General features: G+C 40.8%; 1 protein-coding gene across 1 annotated transcript in view; it reads left to right on the top strand.

Moving 5' to 3' along the window:
• The first annotated feature begins 1,485 nt into the window (after positions 1-1,485).
• Positions 1,486-17,225, top strand: part of LOC119315737 (GDSL esterase/lipase At1g28600-like) — a 48,490-nt gene continuing 32,750 nt past the window's right edge. Inside the window, exons 1-3 of the mRNA XM_037590240.1 lie at positions 1,486-1,661; positions 1,793-1,867; positions 1,961-2,066. Coding sequence (XP_037446137.1) covers positions 1,486-1,661; positions 1,793-1,867; positions 1,961-2,066 — 357 coding nt within the window. The remainder of the gene's footprint in view (positions 1,662-1,792; positions 1,868-1,960; positions 2,067-17,225) is intronic.

The raw sequence follows: 17,225 nt of genomic DNA, 5'->3' as shown, positions 1-17,225 counted from the left end.
TTGTTCTTAGCTTAGTCATTTTGGTGCCTGCAGCTCAAGAAAACTCATCATGAGGACATGATGTTTGAACAACAGTGCTTAATTATGTCCCTGGCAGCTGTATTAAATCCGTAGAGATGTACTCGTTGTATATGTGAAATTTCATAGGACCAACACTCTATTTGATTTTATGCTTATTCACCTGAACCACACAATTTTGTTAGGTACATAACAGTTTCAGGTTACTGAAGAGGAATTTGAGATTAGGATTCTTTCCTTTGTGGTTTGCATTTCCTGTAACATATATATCAGCTTACAAAGAATTAACAGAAAAGAAACAATAAAAGCTTTAACCTGTTCCCGCAAGTGAGAACAGATTCTTCTAATCGACACTCAAACATGATTTTAGTAGTAAGAACCATGATCTGGTACAGAAATCCGGACCAAATAGTACTGAATTTTCGGCACTATAAAGATAAATGTTATCCAATCAAATCACTTTTGTTTTATCCTTTTCTTTTGAATGTACATCAGAAAATAGGTGTTGTTTGTGTTTTTCAGGTCCTCTCCAAATGTTCACTTGCAAGCTCATCTTTAAACAAAAATTGTTTGCTCTTCAAGGTAATGTTCGACTTGCATCCATTTTCTCCTTTTTAGCATTTTAAGATATCTATTTCAACTTACTAGGAGTTGCATGGTGATCAATCTATCTGTGAATGCTTCTGTAAAAAAGATGCAGTGTATGTATAGATAAACAGTTGCAGATACAAATGACGATGTTAAACTAGAGAGCAAGAGCACATTAGATCTTTTGTTTTAGGAGATGATAATTATGTAATGTAAAACTAGGTTCTCCTTGTGATTTTATTACCTTGTACATAATTTCTTACTCCATTTGTGTATACGAGTATAATGTACAAAGATATAGATGTACACGCAGCACAACGAGCAACCTTTGGACGATTCCGGCTGTGGCAGCCGCTTGCATGTGTTGTTGCTTCAATGCCAATGACGGTCACCCAGGAGAGAAAAGGAGAGAGACAAAGAGAAAAAGTGTGATAGGAAGGTATGTGTCGACTAGTACAGGAGAGCTCGAGAGGGAGACTGAGATAGGCGCTTCCTGGTTCAGCAGTAAAAGGGAGGTCAAAGGGAGAACATGACTGACTCTGGAAGCGTGTTTTGTATGATTCAGCAGCACTACAAGGTTTAATTTGTAAATGTTTCAGCAGCCCACATCGTAGATGGATTCTGTCCCTTCATTTTTAATCCAACGGCTGGTTGACCATTGGCGCACCTGGTGCATGAGTTGGGGCGTTGCACAGGATACATTCTCGAAATCTGGGGGCCTCCTCAACGCCCGTGCGCCCACCACTGTCGCTCTTCGGGCTCCTCGCCAACACGCTGCGGGGAGAACTCCCCGACTTTGCTGCGTTCGCCGTCGTGGGCGGGACACTGTCCCTTGGGTGAGATTCATCCACCTATCTCTATGGAAGAGCTCGAGAGCAGATGCACCTCGCCGCCGTCGAGGCCACCACGGCCGCCTGCGTGTGCGACGAGGTGGAGGGGGATCTCCTGCTGGAACTTGGCAGCGGGAATGAGTCGGGAAGAGGAGATCTCACGGAGCCGTTGATTTTGAGTCCGCACATAATTACCGATTCACTGGACCTGCAGGTTAGGCGACTGTACTTAGTATGTCTTCTTGGTCTCTTAGGTTCAGGTTATATGAGAAGGAAAATAATTTTTGTGCCTGCATATATTCATCTAAGAAATATTCCAACAACTGAAAATATGTCTGTACTATGGTCTGATGCAGGTTCGGAGGACAAAATCTCGATGTTGTGGCCAAACAAGTTCCTTTGATAAATAAATATGTTCACTTCTACAAAATGTAGTAGCAGCAGGTGTTTAAACTTACAACCAGTATTTTTTTTTCCACTCTCAAATAAATTTGTGCTAGCCTTTTGTTTTTGTTCATTTACAGGTTGAAGAAAATAAACATGATAAGTCTGGCCTCTGACAGGGTCTCTATTGCTGTCTTTCTTGATCAGAATCTCCTCATCCATGATACATCATCGGCCAACAATGAGGTTAATCCAGTTTGCTGCTAGGTTCATGTAGTATGGTTTCTAACCCAGACGAGAGTTATTTGGGGTGCTTTTAGAAATCAGATTCACTGTCCTTGAGAACATTCTTCTAATTCATGATGTTCAGGTGAGCAACAAGCAACTTGGCTGTAACATATAATTGACAGTGGGCGAGTAGAGAACCCCTGCATTACTGATGTTTACCTTCTTCTGTAGTCCAAATGTCTTCTGGCTAAGGAACTATAATCACATCTACTCCCTCCGTAAACAAATATAAGAGCATTTACATCACTAGTTTAGTCATCTAAACGCTCTTGTATTTCTTTACAGAGGGAGTACATCACAATGGCTTCTCTCACAACTCCTGGATTCGGGAGATGCAACATCCATCGGACAAATCAATAATAATCAGTATAATTTTAGCGCACCAGTTTCAACCAGATGATGTTCAGAATTGCAGGTCTAAACTAAGGAGAGGCTCACGTAAGAAGAGTAGTGGAGGAGTAAATAACCTGACGGAAAATTACATGAAGCATTCTTATGTTTGAATTGTGTGCAATATATTGTTTTATTTGCTTGGGTCAGATGAAATTTAATTTTACATGCGGCTTTGTTTGGCCTGTTAAAATCCTCCACTAACTGAAATGCATCTAATTTACCGGTTAAGTACTCCTATATTTTTTTCGGATATTCTGTTTAGGCTTTAGCTATTGTCCAGTTAATATCTCATTATTGTTTTGGACTGAGCCATGTCAATTATTATGGGTCAGGAGAGGGCATCATACATTCATACTGCTGGTGCTCTACAGTTCATTATTTTTGTTCCCATCAAAAAACAGAAGTTCATTCTTTTTGCTTTCTTTATTCTTCATTCACTTTCTAGAGGCAAGATGGATGGATCAAGTAGTTAGATGACACCCTTGTAGACGTGTAGTAGTGGATTAGTGTGTTTTGGTGTATCTATGCAAGCATGGCGACGCTTCACTGGTGTTGAAGGCTCTATTTCCCGAGTAGATTAAGGTGCTTCTTATATCAATAGTTTAACCATTTAGACGAGGTGTTCCATATATTTGTGGACTCCATGTTTACAACAAATAATACCTCATGCTTAAAGTTTTGATGTAATTAATACCATATTTGGTACATATTTAACACATGTTTCTCCTTAATTTTGATTTGTGTAAAGTGTGTTGCCCAAGTGTACTAACAATATTTTTCAATGACATGCTTTCATAAAGACACTGGGAATGTACTTTCACATATTTTTGCATCAATCACAATGTGTCTTGCTCATAAGTAAAAAATGATCATTTTATATATTTTGCTTTGTGCTTGCTGGTGTCTCCCTTTAGCAGCGTAATCTTGCAAATTGAATAATATCTTTTATTATTAATCAATTTAATAAACATTTTTTGCACTGCACATACATAATTAGTAGTGTCCAATCAAAAGATATTAATCAATTTAATAAACATTTTTTGCATTGCACATACATGATTAGTAGTGTCCAATCAAAAGATGGGGACCGAACCCATCAAAGCAAACAACATAAAATACGCCGCCCAACAAACAACGGTAATTAAACGATTAGAAGAAAAATACACAACGGACATGATAGTGAACAAGGGCGCAGCGAAGCGCGCGTCCCCTTCTAGTCCGATTGCATGCCCCCACACCCTTTCCTTCTCCCACGAGGTGACACAATGGCAAGTAAGGGACGAAGGAATCAATCCAAATAAATGCCAGGAACACTTGTGTCGGCCTTGGCCATATCCCCCTGTCTCGAGCACCCCTCCTCGCCCCCCAGCACCGCACTCCCCTCCGCCCCATTTCACCCATCAGAGCACAAGCTCTAGCCCACTTGTCCTCTAGAAATTTCTCGCCGGAGTGCAACGGTCGTCGTCCCTTCGCCGCAAGGTGTCGCTGCCATCCTACGAATCGGTGCCCTCCTTTTCTCTTGCTTTCCGTATATCACCATCTTGTCTCGTGGTTTTTTTGTCTTGCTTCGTGACTGGGCTGGCCCTATAACTCTGTTAGCCACAGTTTGGGGAAGCTTCTACGACCGGTTCGTGGAACCATCCACCGGTTCTGATAGGTTTTGGGAAGGTTTCACATGGTTTTTTGCTCTCTTTTTTTCCTTTCCATGGTTTATCTTTGTATAGGTTATCATTGTTTTTTCTTTTACTCTTGGCTCTCCTTTTTTGTCTATTTGTTTCTATGTTTTCCTTTCCTTTCTTTTCAAATACATGTTGAATTTTATGAATACACATTGAACATTTTTCGTATACATGTTGAGCATGTTTTAAATGCACGCTAAACAAATTTCAAATACACGGCGAACATTTATTTGGATACATGGTAAAAAAAATTCAAATGCACACTGAACATTTGTTAAATACATGGTAATTTTTATAAAACACACACTGAATTTTTTTAAAGCGTTCAAACATCTTTTTAGTGTTATCAAGTTCATTTAATGTCAAGAATATTTTTCAAAAATATGTGAATACATTTTAACATTGAACGATTTTTTTTTAAAATATCATAAACATATTTCTAAATGCATGAAACATTTTATCAATTTTGTGAAGAACTTTTGAATATGGTACAGACATTTTTTACAAATTACAAAAACACATTTGTACATTTTTATGAACATTTTGACAAAAATTCAAGAACATATTTTTGTATGTCAGAACATTTTCTAAAATGGTACAGATATTTATAAATATTATGCGAGCATTTTCACATCCCATGAATATTTCTTAAAAAATTGTGATGAACATGTTTTTAAATAAGTAAACATTTTCTAAATGCCACGTATTTTTTGAATGGTCTGAACATTTTATTTTACCATTCATGAACATTTTATAATGTTCGATGAACATTTTATATAGATTGAGTAAGTAAAATTTTAAGATATATATAAATTTGGAATATGTCAAAGTATAAATATAACTAAAAATGAAAAATAAAATAGAAAAACAACAAACCAACATGTATGTAACAGTCTTTTTTGGCAAGCTCTAAAGCTTATTATTGCAGCACACAATGTTTACAGGGACGGATAAAAGACCATTGGGTTGACCTAACTAGACATGACGGCCAACCACTATGGATAAAGCATGCTTTGTGAGTTTGTGAGCTTCGATATTCGAGCTTCTAAACGCATGAATAATATTACAAGTGGCAAAAGTAGACTTTCGATGTATAATTTCCTGTATGATCGCCCCATAAACAGCTCAGCTCTATTGAATGTCTTCCATGACCAACCTGCAAGCAAAAGCCACATGTAGCTTCCTCTCATGAAGATCATCTGCGAGAGCTAGGGCCTCCCTGATTGCAAGAGCTTCGAGTGTAGTCGGATCGGATATGTTTGGCAAAACAACAGTCGATGCGCCCAAAAACATGCATGTTTGGTCCCTGCAAACCGCACCTACAGCTCCATGTGAGGCTCCTCTACCAACTGCGGCATCGACATTAACCTTCACAAGCTTCGTCGGAGAGGTGATCCACGTTGTTGGCCTGTTTGGTTATGAAGCAGACACATGTGATCTCGGAGTCTAAATGGCCTTTAGCTCACAAAGGTATGACTGCACGAAGCCATGGATGGAAAACTGAGTTTAATAATTTCCTCATGGATCACTTTCCGTCGTGCTCCCCATAACGACCATAGAGTGACTACAAAAGGGAAGGTCGTAGTGGACCGGCTTAGTCAGGTTTGGTTTGTTCCTTTATTTTGTACCGTTTTTATTTTTTGCTCATTCGTTCGCCTTTTTTCTTTGTTCGTTCGTTTTATCATTTTTATTTTTATTTTTATTATATTTTACAAAAAATGTGTATAATCCATAATTAATTTATATTGATTCCGGAAATCGTTCGGTCCGTTTAAAAAATGTTCATGCAGCGTAAAATATTTGTTCACACAATTTTTTAAAAAGTATATACCAATTAGGATTAAGTTCTCATGCATTTCAAAAATATGTTTGTGAAATTTCCGAAAACAAATATACAATGTAAAAAATGTGTCATACCGCTAAAAATGTTCATTCATATAAAAATATGTTTGGGATTTTTCTAAAAAAATATTTATTCAACGCAAAAAATGTTGTGTAATTTAAAAAAAATCTTTATTACCATTAAAGGAAATGTTCGCAACATTAAAAGAATGTTCATGTGTTTCAAAAAAAATTGACATTAAAACTGTTTATTCAATGTAAATAAAAGTCAGTATAATTTTAGAAAGTATTTCAAACATTTAAAATACTGTTTGTGAACAAAAATATATTCTAACACTTAAGAAATCTTTTCTTGTTTTAAATTTATTTTATGATAATTTATGAAAAAGTATGTGTTAAAAAACAATGTTTGTGACATTAAAAAAATCAACGTGCATTTGAAAAATGTTCAACCAGTATTTCAGGAAAAAACATCAACGTGTATTTATAAAACTTTCAATGCTGTTAGTGAATGCACTCTTATCACCACCTTTTTAAAAATACACATGTTTATTTAAGATTGGCAAGAGGATGGCTGCCTCGACTCAAATCTGTTAGTGAATGCCCTCTTATCACTACAGGGAGGCGAGAGAAATTCCTCGAAGGTAGTGTTAAGGGGATGGGGCCTTACTGGTGTTAGCGGCAAAGGGCAGGGAAAATAGGTTCAAACCCATGACTTCTGGCATGATGGATCATCACTCTAACCAACTGAGCTATTTCCCTCTTTCGTAACTACTGTCGATTCAACAGTCACCTACCGATTAATTTTGTAACTATACTGAAGTAGTTGTACAACAAAATGCCCTTCACCTTTAGTACCTTCTTCTTATATATATTATGTTATATACTAAAGGTGTCAAAGTAAAAAAAAATGAAATATATAATGAACATTTCTTATTACGCTGGGACTGATTTGTGTGCACGGAAAAGAAAGAAAAAAGGTAGATTGGGCTGGCCTAGATTTGAGCAGCGATAGGCAAGCGTATACTCTTGTAATAGGCGAGATATAGCATGTGCGTACACGAGGCCCTGTGAGTGGGATGTACAGAGTCTGTTGCGGCCTAGTAACCTAAAACTCTAAGCTCCCTCGACAAGAGCTCTCCTGGTGAATCGTGGGGTGTGAAGAGTGTGTGGCCCCCGGGTGATAGTGGGTTAAACATTTTGTGTGGGCAGCTGGTTCCTTGCGTGTCCATTTTTCTTAGGTACGTCTCCTCCGTGTGATGTGGAGGATAGCTTTTTTTAAGGAAAGGATGTGGAGGATAGTGTAAGTGCATCTAGTGCCCCTTAGTGATTTTGGTGTATTGAAGACTTATAGGTTAAGAAACTAATGCATTTGTGAGTGTACACAGGTCTATAAGCATATGAGGAGTTTGATATTTACAGAGAAAGTCGACCCCTAAAAATGAAGTTCTTCGACTGAAGACTTGGAATCACTGAAGACTTTCTGAAGACTTTGAAAGTGAAGAAATTGGTGTGACCTTGAAGACTTGGTATTCGTTCGAGGAACATGAAGCGTGAAGACTTTTTGTTTTCGTAGTTTCATTTTCTCTTTCTTGAGTCATAGGAAACACCGTACTGTTAAAGGGGGTCGAGGAAATACTAAGGAAAAATTTTCATGTGATGCTCAACTCAAAATCCTACACCTACCAATCCCTTCGAGTGAAGCCATTGGAAATCTCATACAGTTCAGTCAATTTCTTCAGTGACAGAGACGAAGTTCTTCTGGTCTCTGAGGAATTTGTCCTGACTGAGGAGTTAGGAATTCGCCAGTGCGGATTGCCTACACAGTGAGGAACATGATAACCCTGAGGATTTTGCTACTCAAAATTTCGACCGTTGCTGTGCTATGCGCCAGCTATCCCAAAATATCTATCCACCTAACGGTCATATCATTGAAGGGCATTTATGTCTTATCATGTCGAGCTGTTCCCTAGGCTATAAATAGCCGCCTCCTACAACCACTAGTTGGTTGGCTGCTCCGAGAGAAACTGACACTTGTCATTTGAGAGCAACCCATCCTCTGAGGACTTTGAGCGAAAATCATCAAGTGAGGAAAAACCTAAAACCCAAACACCTACAAACCCCAAGTGATTGAGCATCACTAAGAGATTGATCCTGCATGGATCCGACGCTTGTTACCTTTAAAGACTGTGCTTCTTTCAGACGGTTAGGCGTCATGGTCTAGAGCATCCAAGAGGAATTGTGGATGGCCGAGTGACCGAGTTTGTGAAGGTTTGGAAGTCGCCTGAAGACTTACCACGAGTGATTGGACGAGGTCTGTGTGACCTTAGTTCAAGGAGAATACGGTGAGGACTGGGTGTCCGGGACTGTGTGTCCTCGAGTTTAAATACTCAGCCGCTCCAACCAGACGTACAACTGAGATAGCAGTTGGAACTGGTCTACCAAAACATTGTCTTCACCAAGCTTACTGGTTCTATTTCCTCATAACTGTGTTGTGTGCTTGTTCATATCTGTGTTTGAAGACTTTCACTGAAGACTTTCTCAATTTCCTCAGTTTAATTTCTTCAGTCTATTTGTCTTCATCATGTGTTATCCTGTGCTTACGCTTCTGTACTCTATGCCTGTCTTCATTTCATCATGATGACTATGCTTGTATTCTGTTATGTTTACTTTTGAGTACTCATTCCGCTGCTAGTAGTTCTTCGCTAAGGAATTTCCTCACCGGCAAATTCCTCAGTGAAGAATTTCATAAAAATTGCCTATTCACCCCCCCTCTAGTCGATATAACGCACTTTCAATTGGTATCAAAGTAAGGTACTCCCTTGTTCTGTGTGATTTTGGTTTAACCGCCTGGAGTTTTAGTTATGTCGACCGCAGGTATGATCAAGGTCTCTGCTGGGTGTCCTACCTTCGATGGGACGGACTACCCCTACTGGAAGAATAAGATGCGAATGCATCTTGAAGCAATTGATAACAATCTCTGGTATGTTGTGGAAAATGGTGTTCCCTCAGTCACACCTTCTCTGAATGCTGCTGATGTGAAGAGATTCAAGCAACTCGACTCTCAAGCGAAGAATATCATATGTGGCCATCTGAGCAAAGGACACTATGGCAGAGTGAGTGCTTTGGAGACAGCGAAGTTTATCTGGGACATGTTGTCCAAAGTGAATGAAGGAGTCTCAACTCAGCGTGAATCTCGAGTTGATGTTCTTCGCAATCTCTTCAACCGCTTCAAAAGACTCGACAATGAAAATGTTCAACAAACCTTCGATCGCCTCACTGACATCTCAAATGGGCTTCAAGCATTTGGTGCCACTGACATCACCGACCATGAGGTGGTGAAGAAATTGCTGAGATCGCTTGATTCCTCATTTGACACTCTGACATTGATGATACAAGAACATGCTGATTACAAGTCACTTGATCCCACTGATATTCTCGAAAGGCTAAATACTCATGAGTTCCAACTTGCTGAAAAGAGAGATCTCTATGGTTCAAGCTATGGCAGAACACGTGCGCTGAAGGCCAAGGCAGTATCTGAGTCCGAAGATGAAGACTCTGGTAGTGCCTTGGTGATCCTGAAGAACTAAGCCATGATCTGGCTCTGCTTGTGAAGAAGTTTCAAAAGTTCTCAAGACGTGGTCGTCTTGGAAGACCCTCAAGGAGCAGTGATTCCTCATCCAGTGACTACAAGAGGAGGCTCTGCCACAAATGCAAGAAGCCTGGACATTACATTCAAGATTGTCCTCAATGGGAAAAGGAATCAAAGAAAAATAAATACAAGGATTACAGTTCTGATGATGCGAAGAAAAAGAAGAAATCCACAAAATCCTCATCATCAAAATCCTCAAGGCCTTCATATCACAAGAAGAGCAGCTCCAAGAAGGCCAGGGCATTCATTGGCAAGGAAATGGACTCTGAGGCTGAATCTGAAGAAAATGAGGAAGAGGAGTCATCTGAGGAGTCCGAATCCGGAGTGGAGAGCCTAGCTCTCGCTACTGCATTCGTCAGCAAGTCTATCTTCAACACTGAAGAAAATAACCTCACCAACAAAGCTGATGAAGGGGATGATGACTATGCTCCCACCTATTGCTTCATGGCAAAGGGTGCCAAGGTACTCAAATATACCTCATCTGAATCAAGTGAGAATGAATCTGATGAAAATCTTAAGACCAGCTATTCTAAACTTGCTAAGATTGCTGTAAAACAACAAAGGGCTTTAGAAAAGGTTCAAAACATGCTAGACAAAAGTGATGATATGTTGGGTGAAGAAATGGATCGCACTAAAGCCTTGACTGAAAATCTTCAGAGATTTCAGACTAGGTTTGACAATCTTCAAAGTCATCATAACACTCTCTTATCTGATCATGAGAAGCTTTCTTATGAATTTCTTCAAAGAAAGTAAGATCTTGAAAAGCTAAGAGTGAGTTATGAAGATCTTCAGAAGGAGCGCAATTCATTACTTGCTCAACATATCAGCACTTATCAGGAAGAATTTGTTCCTCCATGCTTGAAGTGCATTGAACGTGAATCTGCTAATTCTTCACCTAAATGTTCAAATGCTGCTAATGTTTCAAATTCTTCACATGCCTCTGCTATCACTGATTCCTCATCTGAGGACATTGCTAGTATCACTGATGATGCAGGGTTGAAGGAATTGTACATGACAGGCATGTACAAAAGCCTCAAAGGGCATCAGACTCTTTGTGATGTGCTTAAAAAGCAGATCCTCAACAGGAACCCTAGGAAAGAGGGTATTGCCTTTGAGAGGAAACTCAATGTTGATGGTACATATTGGAAGCCTGAGTAGTACCCCAAAACTACATGGGTTGCTGCAAAGGGACCTCCAGTTGATCCATCTAACCTATCTGGATATGCATGTGAATCTCCTCATCCTGATGATGAGTCATTTGACTCCAACTACAAACTATTCAAAAATCAGAATGGTGAAGTATTTGCTAGATATGTTGGCACTAACTGCAGGAACAGTCCCCCTATGAAGAAAATCTGGGTTCCCAAAAGATGCCTTGAAAATCTTCAGGTGAATGTCATCATGACGCCACCTGCGAAGAATAGGAACCCCAGATCAAATGCTTCATATGGACCAAATTCTTCATATGGATCCAAGTCCTCATACGGACAAAACTCCTCACATGGATCATATTCCTCAAAAGGATCAAAGTCCTCAAATGAACATCATCGTGCTAACCCGTCTGTTTTGCAGGAAAGATCTAAGGATTATGGATATGTGCATTACTCTTCAAATTATTATGTCCATAAGTCCTCGAGGAATTTCTCTGCTTACTCTTATGCTTATTCTAACCCCTCTTATGTGAAAAGAAATGGACTGGCTTCTATGTCATCCTTCTCGTATGGAGCTCGCAGAATGATGAACTCTTTGCCACTCCTTCAGATGTGGGTGGTGAAGAAAAAGAACTAATCTCTTCTGCAGGGTCAGGTATCCAGACGTACGTAATCGTCTGAAGAATTTGCTGGAGACCTGAGTATGCCTGATAGGACGCAAGCTAATCATGAAGAAATGAACTTTCATTTCTCACGTCCTCATATTGCTTTATCTGTTCTTTTGCTTGATGAAATTGATCTGATGAATTGATGTCATATTCTTCACTGATGAAGTATATGAGTTTGTAAGTTGCACTAATTCATCTGTGGGATGATCAACCCAAAGCCACTGAGTGGGTCCTCGATAGTGGATGTACAAACCACATGACTGGTGACAAGAATCTATTGATGGATGCTCCATTATCTCCGTCGCATCTGAAGCATATCATCTTTGCTGACAAAGGCAAAAGTCAGGTATTGGATCTAGGTAAGGTTGCGATCACAAAGGATCGACACATGGACAAAGTCATGCTTGTTGAGTCCTTAGGATACAAACTTATGTCTGTCTCAATGCTTTGTGCTCTTGATATGGTTGTTGTCTTTGGCAAGTACCGTTGTGTTGTGGTTATGGAAGCTGACAATTCCAAAGTCTTCAAAAGCTTTAGGAGAGGAGACCTGTATATTGTTGATTTCTCTACAGGACCACAACCAGCTGTGTGCTTACTTGCAAAAGCTTCAGAAGGCTGGCTCTGGCATCGACGACTTGGTCATGCAGGCATGAGGAATTTGCACACGCTTGCAAAGAAGAAGCATGTCATTGGCATCGAGAATGTCAAATTCCTCAAGGATCACCTATGCGGAGCCTGTGAAGCTGGGAAGATGACGAAGGCCAAGCATCCAGCGAAGACTATCATGACCACCACTCGCCCATTTGAATTGCTTCACATGGATCTCTTTGGTCCTAATCATTATTCTGCTATTTCAAATGAAGCATCTCAATATGGCTTTGTTATTGTTGATGATTATTCTCGCTACACATGGGTACACCTTGTCACTTACAAACATGAAGTGCGGGAAGTCTTCAAACGATTTTCCTCGAGGGCTTCAACCAACTTTGGTGTGAAGATCAAGCACATCAGAAGTGACAATGGCACTGAGTTCAAGAATTCTGGTCTCGATGACTATCTTGATGAACTTGGTATTACTGATGAGTTATCTGCTCCTTATACTCCTCAGCAGAACGGCGTCGTGGAGCATAAGAACAGGACTCTTGCTGAGATGGCTCGCACTATGCTTGATGAATACAAAACGCCTCGTCGGTTCTGGACTGAGGCAATTGATACTGCGTGCCACATCATCAACAGAGTATATCTTCACAAATTTTTCAAGAAAATTGCCTATGAACTCCTTGCTGATAAGAAAACACAATGTAAGTTATTTCAAAGTCTTCGGTGCTAAATGTTGGATTAGAGATCCTCATCACAACTCAAAATTTGCACCGAAAGCACATGAAGGTTTTATGCTTGGTTACGGAAAGGACTCGCACACCTACAGAGTCTTCAACAACGTTCTTCATAAGGTTGTTGAAACTGTAGATGTGCGATTCGATGAAACTAATGGCTCGCAAAGAGAGCACCTACCTACTGTGATAGATGAACCAGCACCTGAGGAAACTATCAAGTTCAAGGCTACTGAGGATGTCATTCCCACTGAAGAATCTGCTGAAGAATTCATTCCAGAACATGAAGAACGTCGAGCTAATGCACCTGAAGAAAATGCTGAAGAAAATGGTGCTGAAGAAAATGTTGATCAAATTCTTCAACGGCAACCAGCTCATCCTCGCATTGCAAAAGAAGTGCAAGTTGAAAAGATCATCAATGACATCAAAGCGCCAGGTCCTCTCACACGCTCAAAAGCTTCACATTTGTCTAACTTTTGTGGGCACTATGCTTTTGTCTCTATTATAGAGCCCACTAAGGTAGATGAAGCATTTCTGGAGCCTGGGTGGATTCAGGCCATGCAAGAAGAATTACATCAGCTCGAGCTCAACAATGTCTGGGAACTGGTCAAGCGTCCAGATCCTCGCAAGCACAATATCATCGGCACAAAGTGGATCTACCGCAATAAGCAAGATGAAAATGGCCTTGTGGTGAGGAATAAGGCACGGCTTGTAGCTCAAGGCTACACACAGGTTGACGGAATTGATTTCGATGAAACTTTTGCACCTGTTGCTAGGCTTGAGGCTATTCGCATATTACTTGCTTATGCTAACCATCATAATATCACTTTATATCAAATGGATGTGAAAAGTGCATTCCTCAATGGTAAGCTTGAGGAAGAAGTATATATTGCTCAACCCCCAGGTTTTGAAGATCCAAAGAATCATGACAAAGTCTTCAAACTCAACAAGGCCCTCTATGGCCTCAAGCAGGCCCCACGGGCGTGGTATGATACTTTGAAAGAATTCCTCATGACGAAAGGCTTCAAACCCGGTTCACTCGACCCTACTCTTTTCATTAAATCTTATGATGGTGAATTGTTTGTGTGCCAAATATATGTTGATGATATTATCTTTGGCCGTACTGACCAACGTTATAGTGATGAATTTGCCTATATGATGAGTGAAGAATACCAAATGTCTATGATGGTAGAGTTGAAATTCTTCTTAGGTCTTCAAATTCGTCAACAACGCAATGGCATATTCATATCTCAAGAGAAATACCTCAAGGATGTACTGAGGAAATTCGGCATGCAAGATTGCAAAGGCGTCAAAATTCCTATGCCAACAAATGACCATCTATGCACTGATGAAAATGGTATTGACTTCGATCATAAGGTATATCGCTCCATGATTGGTTCTTTATTGTACTTATGTGCATCTAGGCCAGATATAATGCTTAGTGTTTGCATGTGTGCCCGATTTCAAGCTACACCGAAAGAATCACACCATAAGGCTGTGAAGCATATTCTTCGATATCTAGCTCACACACCAACACTTGGATTATGGTACCCCAAGGGATCGGCTTTTGATCTCATTGGATATTCTGACTCTGACTATGCTGGTGATCGTGTGGACCGCAAGTTAACATCTGGTACATGTCATTTCCTCGGACGATCTTTGGTCTGTTGGTCCTCGAAGAAACATAACTGCGTATCACTATCTACTGCTGAAGCTAAGTACATTGCCGCTGGTTCTTAGTGTGCTCAACTGCTATGGATGAAGCAAACTCTCAAGGACTACAGCATCAACATGATGAATGTGCCTCTCTTCTGTGACAATGAGAGTGCCATCAAGATTGCTCACAACCCAGTTCAGCACTCGAAGACAAAGCACATTCAGATTCGTCGTCATTTTCTTCATGATCATGTGTTGAAGGGTGACATTTCTATTGAGCATGTGAAGACTGAAGAACAGCTAGCCGATATCTTCACAAAGCCCTTGGATGAGAAGAGATTTAGCAAGTTGCGGTGTGAGCTAAATATCCTAGAATCTTCGAATGTTCTTTGAAAAGGACACTCATCCTAACACTTATGCAAAATTCATGACTTAGATGTGTAACACATGAAGAAACGTTTTTCTTCAATTCAATGAAGGACAACACTCTTAGTGTGAAGAAATTAATGACGAATTTGATTCTCAGAACCCTACGATAATTGTACGCGGTGTCTGAAATCATCATTCTTATACGGTGGGTCACGCCACCACCAAAAGTTGAAATTCCTCAATTATTCATATTCTTCAACTTTGCATTGTCTTCACTGCTTCCGTCGTTTTTCTTCATTGACTATATATATATATATATATATATATATATATATATATATATATATATATATATATAAGTTTATGTCCTCTACATCATTCACTTATTGCTAATTCAAGTTGGTTTTTCTGCTAAGTGAATGTGATCGGACCCTTCCCCCTCTATGCTATACTCAACCCAATCTATTCACAAATTCTTCATGTGCGTTCTATTTGAAACTCGTTCAAAATCTTCACTGTGTCCTTGTCAGCTGAAGAAATTGTGAACGGAACTTTAAAACCTATCTTATCAAAATTTTCGGCTTTGCCGCTTAAACCGTTCCGCATCCCACGTTATACTTATCCACTCACCCACGATCGCACACGATCTCCACCTCTCAGTACGTGGGTGACACATGTCAATCGAATGAGAAGGGTCAGGGGCACGTTCGTCCAATTTCTTCGGGCGAGCAGTTTTTTACCGTGGCTATAAATACCCCTCCGTCCCTTCCTCACTTCTTTTACTCCGCTCGACCTCTCTCTCCAGCTCGAGCTTCTCAAACCCTAGCGCCGCCACTACTTCATCGCCGCCGGTGAGGAAGAGCTTCACTGCCTCGACCTCGTTGCCAACGTACTCGCGCCGACCGCGGAAATCTTCACTCCCCCGCCGCCGTAGCTGTCTTCCTCCGCCAAGTTAGGGCATGGAAGATCTGCACAGACGAACTTCACATCTCCTCACTCCAGTTCGTCATGTTCTTCGTCCAGGGTAATTAAAAGTTACTGCCCTCGTTGATTCGAATGATTATCTTCAAAATCTTCAAAGGTGTTTTTCTTCATAGTTTCACACACTATGTCAGGACCCCGATTCCAGGTCACATTGGTCTAGCCGGTAACACCTCATATCACTTTGCGGCCTCACGCACGGTATTCCCATGGGTGTCGCCTTACCATGGCCCGGGACCGTTTGCGCTTTTGGCTCACGTATATGATAGTGTCGCTAGCATCCATGTGATAGAGAACCCGGGCCGACATGGCTAGTCGTGAACCCAAAGCGGCACCAACCTATGGGGACAGGCATACATGAATCACATCGAGCATGTCGGTCAGCAGCGTGTGAATCCGGGCTATAGCACTAGGCTAACAGGACTCCGGGAACCCAGGCTGTAGCAGGCTAGGCAGGACTCCGGATGTCACTGCGTGAAATTTCCCCGAAGGGACAGACACAGGAACAAAGTGAAACACATGCCGGCCAGTCAAGTGTCCTGAGCAGTAGTGCTGGGCTAGCAGGACTCCGATGAACCGGGCTGTAGCGGACTACTATAGATCATGGAAGCACAAGACTACATTTCCCCATAAGAGAGGCTACCAAGGATAAATAACTAGGTTGTTGGATCCCACACATACCAAGCATTTCAATCATACACACAATATTCTTGATATGTGTGAATACAACATGGCATCACAACATAACTCTACGACTCAAGTATTTATTCATTAGGCTCCGAGGAGCGAGATATTACAAACAAGGGTCTCATGACCCAACAATCATAGCATACAAATCAAAGCACATGCGGAAGCTTAACATGTCTGACTACAGACATCTACAATGAAAGAGGCTAAGAAGCCTGACTATCTACCAGATCCTGCCGAGGGCACAAGATCGTAGCTGAGGTAGCAAGCTAAACGTCGAAGCCCACACGAAACTACTAGCGAGACTGACGTCTCTCTGCAAAACATAGTGAGTACAATTGTACTCAGCAAGACTTACATCAGAACTAACTACATATGCATCGGTATCAACAAAGGGGTAGTGGAGTTTAACTGTAGCAAGCCAGCTTTGACCCAGTGGCTAACCTGAACTACGACTACAAGCAACTCTTTTGAGGTGGCGCACACGAGTCCACATATTCACCATTCAATACACCACTATGGATCCGCTCCCGTCTCCCTACGAGAAGGCCATCCATAGCACTCACACTTATCTTGCGAGTTTTAGAGTATCCACTTTCACTTGTCTATGAACTATGCAAGGGGTCCAAGTTTCCATATCCGAGGAATTCGTCTATTCGAATAGATATTGATAACCCTGCAGGGGTGTACTTCTTCACACACGCTCCC

The sequence above is a fragment of the Triticum dicoccoides genome, chromosome 6A (assembly GCF_002162155.2).
Source record: "Triticum dicoccoides isolate Atlit2015 ecotype Zavitan chromosome 6A, WEW_v2.0, whole genome shotgun sequence".
NCBI lineage: Eukaryota > Viridiplantae > Streptophyta > Magnoliopsida > Poales > Poaceae > Triticum > Triticum dicoccoides.
Note: the sequence above shows the minus strand (reverse complement) of the source record. Positions and strands in the feature narration are given on the sequence as shown.